At 39.0% G+C, this 13,168-nt stretch overlaps 1 protein-coding gene across 1 annotated transcript in view; it reads left to right on the forward strand.

Moving 5' to 3' along the window:
• The window catches only part of PRDM15 (PR/SET domain 15), a gene marked incomplete at its 3' end in the record, with an annotated part of 32,379 nt that extends 19,910 nt beyond the window's left edge, over nucleotides 1–12,469 (forward strand). The window contains exons 13-25 of the mRNA XM_079544090.1: nucleotides 314–481; nucleotides 1,849–1,943; nucleotides 3,029–3,160; nucleotides 4,083–4,217; nucleotides 6,163–6,326; nucleotides 6,693–6,772; nucleotides 7,397–7,516; nucleotides 8,198–8,329; nucleotides 8,787–8,870; nucleotides 9,005–9,180; nucleotides 10,390–10,470; nucleotides 10,858–11,070; nucleotides 11,993–12,469. Of these exons, the coding sequence (XP_079400216.1) occupies nucleotides 314–481; nucleotides 1,849–1,943; nucleotides 3,029–3,160; nucleotides 4,083–4,217; nucleotides 6,163–6,326; nucleotides 6,693–6,772; nucleotides 7,397–7,516; nucleotides 8,198–8,329; nucleotides 8,787–8,870; nucleotides 9,005–9,180; nucleotides 10,390–10,470; nucleotides 10,858–11,070; nucleotides 11,993–12,469 (2,057 nt within the window). The remainder of the gene's footprint in view (nucleotides 1–313; nucleotides 482–1,848; nucleotides 1,944–3,028; nucleotides 3,161–4,082; nucleotides 4,218–6,162; nucleotides 6,327–6,692; nucleotides 6,773–7,396; nucleotides 7,517–8,197; nucleotides 8,330–8,786; nucleotides 8,871–9,004; nucleotides 9,181–10,389; nucleotides 10,471–10,857; nucleotides 11,071–11,992) is intronic.
• Between the last annotated feature and the right edge of the window lie 699 nt (nucleotides 12,470–13,168).

Raw genomic sequence — 13,168 nt, forward strand, 5'->3', positions numbered from 1 at the left:
CATGATGGTAGAGTCAGTGTTGAACTGACATATGTTGTTATTGCTTTTGAAGAAATACTCTCCAGGGATTGTTAACTTCACAGATAGCAAAGATGCACTTGGTGTATTGTTTGGTGTTTATTATACTTTTAATGAGAGGACAGATTTTAGAGTTAAAAAAAAATACATACTTAATTTCCTTCCTCAATCTATATATAACGATTGATTACTTGTATGCTATAACTCAGGTTTCACAAAAGAACTAAAAGATATGTCACAAACATAGAAAACTTGCTTTCCTTTTAAAAAGCTGCCTGGTTTCTCTTGCTTACAGATGACAAGACGTTCCAGTGTGAGATGTGTTTCAGATTCTTTTCTACAAACAGTAATCTTTCCAAACACAAGAAAAAGCATGGAGATAAGAAGTTTGCATGTGAAATCTGCAATAAGATGTTCTACAGGAAGGATGTCATGCTGGACCATCAAAGACGACACCTGGAAGGTAAGCTTACCACCTATGAACCTAGTTATTATGGTAGGTGTCGTTTTTAGTCAGTTTCTTGCTGTAAAGTTGCAGATTTCAGCAGTATGTGAAGTTTATGAAAAATAACAGTAATGAATCCTGGAGGGGAGTTATTTAGATCTGAGAAACCTTTTTAGGAGCTGCACCCTTTTTTTTTAACTTCACATGATTGGATGCAGTGCTGCTGACAGTCACATGAAAGCTGCTTGGCTCATCATGCAGTATCTGAGACAACCTAATTTTATCAGTCTTTTTTTTTGTTGTTGTTTTGGTTGTTTTTTTTTTTAGTTTCTTTGATTTTTCTCTTTTAGATATGTGGTAATTAGAATATCTGAGAGCAGAGAATTAACTGAAAGTGACTGCTGTATAAATATAAATCTATTCTATAGGCTGCTACCTGACCAATATTGTATAAATGGAATGCTGTGTGATGTAATCTAGGGAGTATATGAAGATGAGATTATGAGATTTCAAAATTTCCAACATCTAAGGATGTTATGTTCCAGGCTGGACGTGGCTCTGGGCAGCCTGGTCTGCTGGTTGGCAATGCTGCACATAGCAGGGGGGTTGAAATTAGATGATCGTTGTGGTCCTTTTCAACCCACAGCACTCTATGATATGATTCTGTGTTATAGATACTCCTCAAAGGGTCTGGAAAAACTTGGACAATGACAGCTTACCAAATTATACGTTAAAATACCACTAGTGGTGTAGAAGATAAGGATGAAGGTGATATATATATATAAAAATAATAATAAAGCAGTCAAATTATGTAATTTGTCACTTTGGGCACGGCCAGCCATCACTGAACTTTCATGATTCAGCTCTCTGTGTCCTGAACTAGAGGACAAGGTTTTGAGTAGTAATGGCAAGAAGTTTCACATTCAGTTGTCACAGAACAGCAGCAGCCCTTTTCTTCATGGAAAGTAGCAAAGAAAGAGGTCTGTAATCGTCCTTGAACATCAGAAATGATGCTGGGTTATTCTCTCTCCCCTCAGAGACTGACAAAGGGATTTCTAGTCTAGATATCTGATCAAAATACCAAGGTCTATTAGATCTGCCTGTTTTCTGTTATTGACAATAAATTCCTGTTTTCAGACACATTACAGTTGGAGTAATATCCAACAGGCCACAATACTTCCCTTTGGCAGAATTCTTCTGTATTCTTAAGATGGCATTTTTACTAAGAAATGATCCTTTTGCTAGCAATTAAATTCTGCATTGAGGCTCTTCCCAGTATTTCACTCTTCTTTACAGTACTCACCTGAGAGGGCATGCAGATTGGAGTGGAAAGCCATGGTTTATTTTTTTTGTTTTGTTTTTTTGATGGGGGCTGTTCTGTAAAGGGGTGAGGCGTGTGAAAAGAGAAGACTTTGAACACAGCACGGAAAACATGGTTCGCTACAAGAAGGAGCCTTCGGGATGTCCTGTGTGTGGGAAGGTAGGCTGCTTTGCCAGCATGTGCCCCGTGAAGCTATGTGTTGTAGCTCCAGGAACATGCTGAGGGTACAGTGCCTCAGCTCTGAGTCTCTAAATGAATTATCTTGACGTAGAACGTGTTACCAGCCACGCATTAAAACACAATAACTATCTACTTGAATAGACACACCGTCTGCCAAAAGGTTGAGGTAAATGACATTTAGTGCAGTATGTGCCACATCAGACTGCCTCGCAGCTTACACAGATGCATGGTCAGTCAGCAGCAAGTCCTGAGGCCCAGCCAAGATGATCCTCTTTCAGCTGCATGAGCTCTATTATATGCCCAAGTTCCACTACAGCCAGTGATTGTGGAAGCTGTTATGACAAAAAAAAGAACAAAACTGAAGTTCACACTAGAGTTTTTTCAGGACGTGCAACATGGTCACTGTGTCTGGCAGTGAATCCTCATGACTTACGCTATTTAGAGTGAAGATTTTCATCCAGAATGAAAATGGCTACAATTGACTGTATTGAAAATCTGTTAGAATTCCAAGTGAATTCATTGTGTGATTGTGCCATTGTTGTGTTTTGGAGCTTAATATTCATTATCTGAAGTTGCTACTGTCACCAGTGCAAAGACTGTGGATTTTACTAGTGATTTTATAAATGTTTAATGATTCATGGTGGAAGGTGTACTCAAGCAACACTTAAACTGGGGGGTAAGCTTTTGATTTTGATGCTTTCAGTTTGTTAATTTCAGTGAAGATAGATTTTGTGCATGTATCTTTTTACAGATAGATGGCAACATTCTTGGTTTAAAAGGCACTGTCTAAATAAACTTACCCTATGTAATTCTGCTGCATTTATTTGTAAGCCCACCTCTAATAAGTAGGCAATTTCTTTAAGTTCTTTGGAGCTGCATATATGTTTTGCTTTGTCACCAGTTTGTGAGGTCATCTGCTGGCTAGATAACAGATGTTCCTGTCTGTTTCTGGTCTGTATAAATAAAAAAGACAGGAGGTACATTCTTAGCTATCTGTTGGGTAACTTGTAAAGAACTGCAGCCCTGCTGGATGTGATACAAAAACCCATCCTTCTTTCTTTTAGGTGTTTTCATGTAGAAGCAATATGAACAAACACCTTCTAACACATGGAGACAAGAAATACACCTGTGAAATCTGTGGACGTAAATTTTTTAGAGTGGATGTGTTGAGAGATCACATTCATGTCCATTTTAAGGTACTGTGTAAATTGTTTGGTAGAGAAGTCACGTTATTTAGCAAACATTAACAAACATATGGATAAACATAGTGAGACTGTTACAGCCATGTGTTGTATGGCAACACAAGTGATTGTGTATCCCGTGTGGTGATGTTTCTGCTGCAGTCTAGCAAGCACTGTGTTCTTTACCTATGGCTCTGGGTTTCCACATGTGTTATTTCAGAATGCTCTTCTAAACTTGTGACTTTGCATGAGTCATTGAGGTGGATTGCTTTAAAGCAGAAAGAATAATTACCTAACAAGACGGCTGCTAACAGATGTATTTTTCCAGCTGTAGTTTGGCTGAGATGAGGGTTTACTGTCATCCCCTCTCTGCACTGAAAAAAACTTCACCAACCAACAACAAAAATAACTGTTCCTGCTCTTTTCCATGCCAGTGATTGTGATTCTCTTGTATATACCAGCATAACTGGCTGCGTGCTCAGTTCCTTTCCTGGTTTTGTCAAAATGATTCAAACCATTTAAAGAGGGGAAAAAAAAAAAAAAAAAAGACTAGCAGTGTCTAAACAGATGCTGATTATTTTGGCATCACTTGGTTAACCCGAAATCTAAAGGAATTGTATCACTCAGTGACATTTGTAAAGACTCTTATGTGGATGTAATACTGAACCCGTTGACTCTGTTTACATTAAAATTCATTCTATACACAAAATCTGGTATTATCTGTTCAGATGAATGGTTGTTTCTTGTTTAATCATGGACAGAGTGAATTTCTTTATCTTGAATGAAATGGGAAGATAATCTAGATGATGTTGATAAATAGTGCTACAGCAGCTGATAATGTGAGGCAGTCAGTGTGGAGAAAATGCTGTTGAGGTATTACATTTTGAAATAGATGTTTAATCTATTAAAACATAATATTCTTTCCTACTTTGCACAGGATATAGCACTAATGGACGATCACCAGAGGGAAGAGTTCATTGGTAAAATTGGAATCTCATCAGAAGAAAATGATGACAATTCTGATGAAAGTGCAGATTCTGAGCCTCACAAGTATAGCTGCAAAAGGTGCCAGGTAGCTTTAAATACTTTCAAATTAATTTAATGGGAGGGAAGGAGTGGAGGTGTCTATCAATTATTTATAACTTTAAGTAATGTTGAAAATTAGGAAAGCGCAGGCCAGCTCACAGGTCTGCTCTCCTCTGCAGAGCTCTAATCTACAAAGTGATGTCATTCCACAAGACATGGTGGTGTTCTGCAAGGTGAATGCCAGACACTTAAAAAGATAAAGGCATATGTTTCCCTGTATGCAAGGCAGCAAGCAAGCAAAACTGGAGGAAGAAACAGTAAATTTCTGTTCATTCAATTCTTAGACTATGTTTTAATTATGTGCAAATTAAAAAAATATTCATGTTCAAGTGGTATTTCTGAATGATACCATTCACAATTTGATTCATTTCAAAAAGATCAAATGCTGTCTAGTGGGTATCCACTTTGGGGGATTAACACTCCTGTTAGCGTCCAACATGAAAACGCTTATTCTTGGCCTACTCTATTACTACCAGGATGGTACTGGAATATACTTTGCTTACTTGTCAGCAAGCAGAGGAAGACTCTGTCAGCCTTTAACTGCATGGGCTTTTGCCATTTTGTAAAGAAGTAATGAGGAAGAATGGGATCTTTGGGTTCTATATATTCATGGGGAGCACACTGCGCAGGAGTGAGAGGGTTGCAAAAAATGATCTGTGGGAACAGCAGAACTGGCCAAACTGGCAGTGGAGCTGGAGAATCTTGGGAGTTAAATCACTGGCTTGTCCTCTGGAAATCAGAATTTATATCACAGATACATACAATGTAGTGAAAGCACTTAGCCTACCTTCTCATGGAAAAGACTTGGAGATATTAGTACTTCAGGTTTCTGTTCTTATCTGCAAACTGATTTTAAGCTTATGTCAGTAAGCATAAAATGTGGTCGCACCAGTTAATCATATACTTGCTAATTTTAACGTCTGGCACTTAATGGGTACATAAACTGTATAAAATATATGCTTCTAAATGAGGGAAATGTTGCTGTTTCAAATTAGAAGGGTGTTTCTGAAAGCTGGTCTCTTTTAGTGCTTCTGCAGGTGTTTGTGAAGTTTGTGAACTGTAAGGCGATGGAAGATGAGTGTAAGCTATTGTGAGATAGGGAGGCTCTTTTTGGCTGAAAACTGATGCACTTATAAAGGAGAACTACATACAAATGAGTATTGGTGAAATACGTGTTCCAAGATTTTGGGAGTCTCTCACTTAGTTTTCTTTTCCCAAAGGACATCTTCACCAAGCTGTACAGTGCTGTCAGCCATGCCCTGAATAGCAGCAAAATTAGAGCAAATGAACACGTTGTCGTGGCACTTTGCCCTGATACGTAGGAGCATAAAAGAATATGCAACGCTACTTAGCCCTGGTGGAGCTCCTGTCTGTTGTAGCTGTAGTGCTTCCAAGAGCTGAGCTGGAATCTCTGCCCTACAAATGCCAAGAAATACAAACTCCCTGAAGCTAGCGCTGATGCTTTCTCTGCAGAATGGAATACTATGCCTTCGAGCTCAAAAAACATTTATCTCTGTCTGTGGCATCCTTGCTTAAACAGCTAGTGAAGATTATACGTGGCTCTTTTTAAGTCTGTTCCTTGCTGCACAAATAATTGGAGGTCTTCTACTAATGTAGTACAAGAAGCACTTCTCTGTCCAAAAATAAGTGAACTGTTTTCATTATGCTCTTCTGCCCTCTGTCAACAAGGACCCAGAGATACCATACTGATCTGGTTTTCTGAGTGAATTAATTGATGTCGTGTAGCAGAGTGCTTGTAATGGCCAAACAGGTTCAGTCCCAAATCTAGCTTTCAAAGATATTTCATCTAGCGATAAGCAGAATATTTCTGACTGCTGCTTCTGACTGTAGATCCCAATAATGTGTTACTAAACCACAGCTGTTCGCAAGGAACTTCTTCCCCTTTCATTCACTATTGGTTCATTTCACAGTTAACTTTCGGCCGAGGAAAGGAGTACTTGAAGCATATAATGGACGTGCACAAGGAGAAAGGCTATGGCTGTAGCATTTGTAATCGACGCTTTGCCTTGAAGGCCACTTACCATGCACACATGGTCATTCACCGGGAGAACCTACCTGATCCTAATGTGCAGAAGTAAGATGACTTGTTGGACTGCTAAGAGGAGCTGTCTTTCTGTAGTCACGGTGGCTCTCTCATCTGATGCTTTAGGAGAACTGGGCTATAATGAAATTTATAACATTAGTAATTCACTTAGTGTTATTAATCAACAGCCTCCCAGTTCGGTCTTTGTAAAAGTATAAATCTGTGCTTTTTAATAAGAATTAAAAAGCAAGAACACGATTATGATTTGAGGACATAGCAATACCAAAGTGCTCCAAGCTTACATTTACAGTTGAAGGAACTTGTCTAGTAATTACCAAATAAAGTTACTGACAGAAATGTCTAAAAATCATCTCTGTCTCAGGGGAGGTGTGACAGTTTTGGTCTTTTTGGTTTCAGATACATCCATCCATGTGAAATCTGTGGAAGGATTTTTAACAGTATAGGGAATCTGGAAAGACATAAGCTTATACATACAGGTAAAAATGCTGTGTTTCTTTATAATTATCAATATTCCAAAAAAATTTCTGTTGCCAGTGCCTGCCTTTTTTTTTTTTTTTTTTTCCCCCAAGAAAAAAGCTTCTGGGTTTTTATTCTAAGTTACAATAAGATAAATTATCTATTTATGCTTTAAGGTAGACCAGTTTTCTAAAGCAGAAAGTGTTAATGAAGATATTTGGTCAAAGCCCACAGTGCAGAAGATCCTTGGTTAATCCCACGCAGGATTCATCTGCTAAAAAACCTAATTCTGTATTCCGTTCTTCCTCAAATTCTTATCCATGTCGCCTTCTCACCATTACACAGGCTGAAAACTGCTATTGCAAAATCATTTTTAACAATTCATTATTATTTCATGCTATACAGTATTGCCCTACTTCAGGCATTGTCTTTTTTCAGATCATGCACACACACAAAAAAGCAGCTTTTCTTTCTCTAACCCTCCTAATGCAGTTTGGACTACAGTATGCATGAAAGATGTGGCTGACGACACAGATGGACTGTCGCCCTCTAATTCACCAATCTAGTCAGTTTTGAGGGGATGCACATTTTTCATTAACATTTTTTTTTGTTTGTTTATGTTGTCTTTTACATTTATTTTTAAGGTGTAAAAAGTCATGCTTGTGAGCAATGTGGCAAATCATTTGCTAGGAAAGACATGTTAAAAGAACACATGCGGGTCCATGATAATATCCGAGAATACTTGTGTGCAGAATGTGGCAAAGGTATGTCTAAAGCCTTGTTTTCCATTAATTGTGGTACTGAATAGCAGATGAATATCTGAATTCAAATTCTGCTCTTAGAATATTGGGAAGGTCCTCCGAATGTAAATTTCTTTACTTGCGAGTGTTAGAAACTATTAATCAGGAGCTTGACAGATATATAAAACACTTCTAAATTTATGAACTGCTTCCATGACCTGTAAGATGCGTCTAATGTTAATAAAATTTGCCTCTGTTCTGTTAGATTGAGAAGTGCTTCTCTGACTGAATTCTGCTGCGTTTGCAGCACCAAAGTGAACAAAAATCTTGGTTGCTTGTATTTTTTTCATTGTAAGTTGTTTTCAGACATAAACTTAGAGTGATTTCTCTAAGAGCCTCAACTGTCAAAAGTAGTTTCTACTTTTTGAGTTATTTGTTACAATCTGAGCAATTACTGAACTGGCATTTTAGTAAAGGCATTAAATGTGATATCTCTGATAATGTTTTTTCTTCTGTTTTCCTTGCTGTTCTGCTTCTTCCTCGGTGATTCTTCGGATGTTTTCCAGAGCTTTTGCCTGGGTCTAGAAGAATAGTGATAAATTGCTATTGGCTAACAATGAATTTAGTTTGAGTTCTTCTCTGAAGGTGGGAGAAATGGAGAAAATCTTCATACCACGCTTTTAGCTGTGTCTGTTTGTCTCATAGGAATGAAGACAAAACATGCACTTCGTCACCACATGAAACTTCATAAAGGGATAAAAGAATATGAATGCAAGGAATGTCACCGAAAATTTGCACAGAAAGTCAACATGCTGAAGCATTACAAAAGACACACGGGTGAGGTCTCTAAAGATGTGCAAAATCAACTAAATGCTTCTTGGGAGAACTCGTATCTAGAAGAGTGAGAGTGTCAGAATAGAAATACACATATTGTGCTTTTTGAAAAGTGGGATTTTGACCTCTTGTCAGCCAGAACCACTGTTGTATTATGCAGCTAAGATACACCGGTTGGTTGGTTTCATGTTTTCCTTTTTTAATGGAGGTTGGTTTGGTCTCGGGTAGGCCTAGAGTGTTGCTTCCATTTTAAATTAGTCTTTAGTTTCTTATTTCCCATTTCTTACTGTTATTTTCTGATTGATAAGAGTGGCATGGTTTAGCTAAAAAATAGCTGGTGATGCTGGGCTTTCCCTACTTGTTAGGCTGTGTGATGGGGTTTTTAGTAATACGAGATTTAAAATTATCCCAGATGCCTTAAACTATTACTGCTCTTATGCTAAATGTACTCTTCATACAGGAATCAAAGATTTCATGTGTGAGCTCTGTGGGAAGACTTTTAGTGAGAGAAATACAATGGAAACTCATAAGTTGATTCATACAGGTAAAATCTCCAAGAAATAATAGCCAAGTACTATAGCTTAATTTTTTCTGTAGTTCCTCTTCTTGAGCTACTGACAGTATGATACTCACCTTTCGGGGCTGTCGCTAACAGATTTTCCTTCCATCTGCCACCAGTAGGAAAACAGTGGACGTGTTCAGTTTGTGATAAGAAGTATGTCACTGATTACATGCTCCAGAAACACATACAGCTCACTCACGATAAGGTGGAAGCCCAGAGCTGTCAGCTGTGTGGGACAAAGGTTTCTACCAGAGCATCCATGAGTCGACATATGAGGCGTAAACATCCAGAGGTGAGTTAGTTTGGCAAGTAGCTCATGGCGTGCTTTGGTATTTTGACTTTTGTTTTGTTTTGGAAACTTAATGGCCTTCAGTGATATAGAAGGAGTTCCACCCCAACTCTTTTTTATCCCTGTTCTTTTGAGGCAAATTTTGGTTAAGGGTAAATTAACCTTAGCTTGGGCACTATCTCTTAAGCTTGCACTTAACTGAATGAACTCTTATGTTATATTTCAGCAGTAAACACACCTGATTGTCACTCCCTAAAAATGATTTTCTTCTGATTGTTTAAATCTTGTTTTTTCGCCTTTGCTTAAATGTATGATTTTTTCATATTTTGTATTCATCTGTCAGTGAGCATAGTTCATTTTTTTTTTCTTCATTATGTTCTCTGTATTCAGAAGTGATCTGAAAGAAATGGTGAATAGAGGTGACAGCAGCATCCGATGATGATACAAAATAATAAATAATAAAGATAAATGCTACCTGGAGAATTTGGATTAGAGGGTTGTTTTGTCTGACTCTAGTGGAGCTAGTGGATTTCTGAATAGATAATGTATGTGCTTTTTTTCTCAGCAGTTTCTTCTTTAGGTTGTTTAAAGCTTGTTCTTTCCATTTTAGCCTTTATTTTACAACCAAATTATCATCAGTGTTGCTTTGCCTTAAATTATGCCTACTTTTCATCACAGTGACAGGGAAAGATGCCAGCAAAAAGCTTCTGTTTATTGATTTTTGGACTAAAAATGCAGCTAGCTATCTGCAATTTAGAGGCAATTTGTTCCTGTTTTTTGATAAGCTGAGCTGCAGAGATTCTGCTGGGGACAATAGAGTAGGACACATTTAATGTGTTTATTATCAATAGCAATAAAATAAGTTTTATAAAGTAATTTTTAGCCAATTACATTTTACAAAATATTATATTTCTTTTCTACAGAATTCTTCACTTCTCGGTAGGTTGTGGGCTGTCTGGAATACGAGAAAAAACACATTCTTCTAATGTTGTCTTTAAACTTTGCTTTTCAGTGAAAAGGAAAAGATTTTTGTGCCACAAGATAAAGGCTATTTAAAACAAAACAAGCTGTGGTTATATTAAATTAAACCATTACATTAAATGGTTTGTATGACATGTTGGATGCAGCGTTTTTGCTCTGTGATTAGGTAAGGTAATACTGTATTGTTTGGCTGCAGTTTGTTCACCAAGGCTGATACCTCTTTGTCCACAGATTCTTTCAGTGAAGATTGATGATTTAGAGCAGCTGCCAGAGACTACAACCATTGATGCCTCTTCAATTGGGATTGTTCAGGTACATTTACCGTTGCCAAATTCCAGTGGCAGCAAGATTTTCAGACTTACTGGGGGTGTTGCTTTTTTGGTATGTATCATAGCCAAGCGTGGGCTGATAGGCAAGGAATATGTTTTTTTAGAAATCAGTCCCAGGTTAAGGTGTGGTATGCTGTCTTCTAAGCAGTACAAGCAGATTCAAGATCAGTCTGTTTTGTTATATAACACGTGCTTATAAAATGGAGGTAATTACAGGGTGAGTTCTCATTCCCTGCAATCAAGTTTTGGCTGAAGTTTGTTTTTTTTACTTGAAAATCAACAGTAAACCAACTACAGGTAATAGTAGTCTTACATGGAACTTCATCAAGTCATTTTGCTTAGTGTTTCATTTGGAAATTTGTTGCTTCAGCCGGAATTAGCCTTGGAACAGGGAGAATTACCAGAAGGAAAACAGCATATGAAAGCTCCTAAGCGTGGCCAGAAACGAAAGCAGAAGTCGGGTGAGGAGGAGGAAACTCAAGTTCCTGAGGACCCTGCCTTCAGTGAATACACAGAGAAAGAAGCTGAATTTACAGGAAATGTTGGAGATGAGACTAATTCAGCTGTACAGAGCATTCAGCAGGTAAGCTCCAGTAGAAGGGTGGGCAGCTGGCACTGCCTAGGGGGATAACACTTCTGGTTTCCTTGTGGTAAACACAAAAACATTATCAAACATTTAGGGCTAGTTTGATAAACTTCAGTAAGATGAAGATAAATAGAGGAAAAAAAAGGTGTTTGTCCATGCAACTCCTCACATCTGTTTCTGTTTTTTTTTTTTATGTTATCATCTCCTTGTTTGCCAACTAACTGGCTGATGCTGTGACTACAAGTGTCAAGACAGTCAATTTAACTGATGGTTTTGAAAGTTACATATGCTCCCCTCTCATTATCTTCTTTCTTCTACACTTGGAAGTTATGTTCAAGTGCTCTATACTCCCCTCTCACAGAATCACAGAAACACCAAGGTTGGAAAAGACCTACAAGATCACCCAGTCCAACCATCCAGCTATCACCAATATTTCTCACTAAACCATGTCCCTCAACACAAAATCCAAATGTTGCTTGAACACCTCCAGGGTCGGTGACTCCACCACCCCCCTGGGCAGCCCATTCCAGTGCCTGACCACGCTTTCAGAGAAGTAATACTTCCTAACGTCCAGCCTAAATCTCCCCTGGCGCAGCTTGAAGCCATTCCCTCTGGTCCTGTCACCAGTTACACGAGAGAAGAGGCAACCCCAGCTCACTTCAACCTCCCTTCAGGTAGTTGTAGAGAGCAAGGTCTCCCCTGAGCTTCCTCTTCTCCAGACTGAACAATCCCAGCTCCTTCAGCTGCTCCTTATTAAGCCTGTGCTCCAGACCCTGCACCAGCTTTGTTTGCCCTCTATTTGTATGAGTTCTTTTAGTGGCAGTAGCAACATGTGAGCCCATCAGCACTCAGCTGGTCTTTCTCAGTGCTAGATACTTGACAGTCAGCTGTGCAATATAAGGTTTCTGTTTTTCCTCAGGTGGTGGTGACCCTTGGTGACCCAAATGTCACAGCGCCGTCCAGTTCTGTTGGACTGACAAATATCACTGTTACCCCCATTACAACGGCAGCTGGAACGCAATTCACAAACCTCCAACCAGTGGCTGTGGGCCACCTGACTGCTCCGGAGCGCCAGTTGCAGCTGGACAACTCCATTCTCACTGTGACGTTTGACACAGTCAGCGGTTCTGCCATGCTGCACAACCGCCAGAATGACATTCAGATCCAGCCGCAGCCAGAGGCAGCCAATCCTCATTCTGTGGCCCATTTTATAAATCTAACCACCTTGGTGAACTCCATTGCTCCTCTAGGAAACCAGATAACAGAACAGCATCCTCTGACATGGAGGTCGGTGCCTCAAACTGACGTCTTGCAGCCCGCGGCACAGCCAGCGCAGCAGCAGTCAGGACAGCAACAGGTTCAAGCAGAGCAGCAGCAACAGATGTATAGCTACTAATTTATACTTTGAAAATTTGAAGTGGACAGTAGAGACAAAAACACAGGATGTTTGGAAAATTTCTGATAGGATTATTTGCTGGATACCAAACAGAGATGGGAAAGTGTTTATACAATGAAACGTAAGCTAAAGTTGGCATCGCACCCTACAACACCTGTGAGAATCTTAGGTTCTCACATCATCTCTAAACCTTGCAATGTTTTTAAAAAGAAAAAAAAAAATCAAAACCAAAACCATCACTAATTTAGTACCCCTGCTAAATTGTACTGTGTATTTTGCACTGTGAATTTGGGGCAGTAAGAGTGAGATTTGACAGGAAGCGTCATAATACATCTTAACCAAAGCAGGGAAATAATATGGCACTGGAAATTCAGAAAGCCTTTTAGCCATAACATGACACTTCCTTCCAGGCTGTAAACTTTATACGAAGACCTCGTTGACAGTGAGCTGGAATACACTTGTGGTCAGCTGGTAGAGAATGAAATGTACACAGAAATGGGCGGAACAATAATTGTTTTCTTTCTCCTTTTGGTCCTTCTAACAACATTGGTATAATAGGTGGAGGCTGGGACTTGGGGGTGGGGCTGAGTGTGGCGTGGAAAAAAATAGATCATTTTCACAAGCATTTCCATTTTAGTGATGGGAAAAGCCCTGTACCCGTAACACTGTTAGTGCTACTTGAACCACATAGCTGGTCTA

Source organism: Tetrao urogallus (genome assembly GCF_951394365.1).
Source record: "Tetrao urogallus genome assembly, chromosome: 1".
Classification (NCBI taxonomy): Eukaryota; Metazoa; Chordata; class Aves; order Galliformes; family Phasianidae; genus Tetrao; species Tetrao urogallus.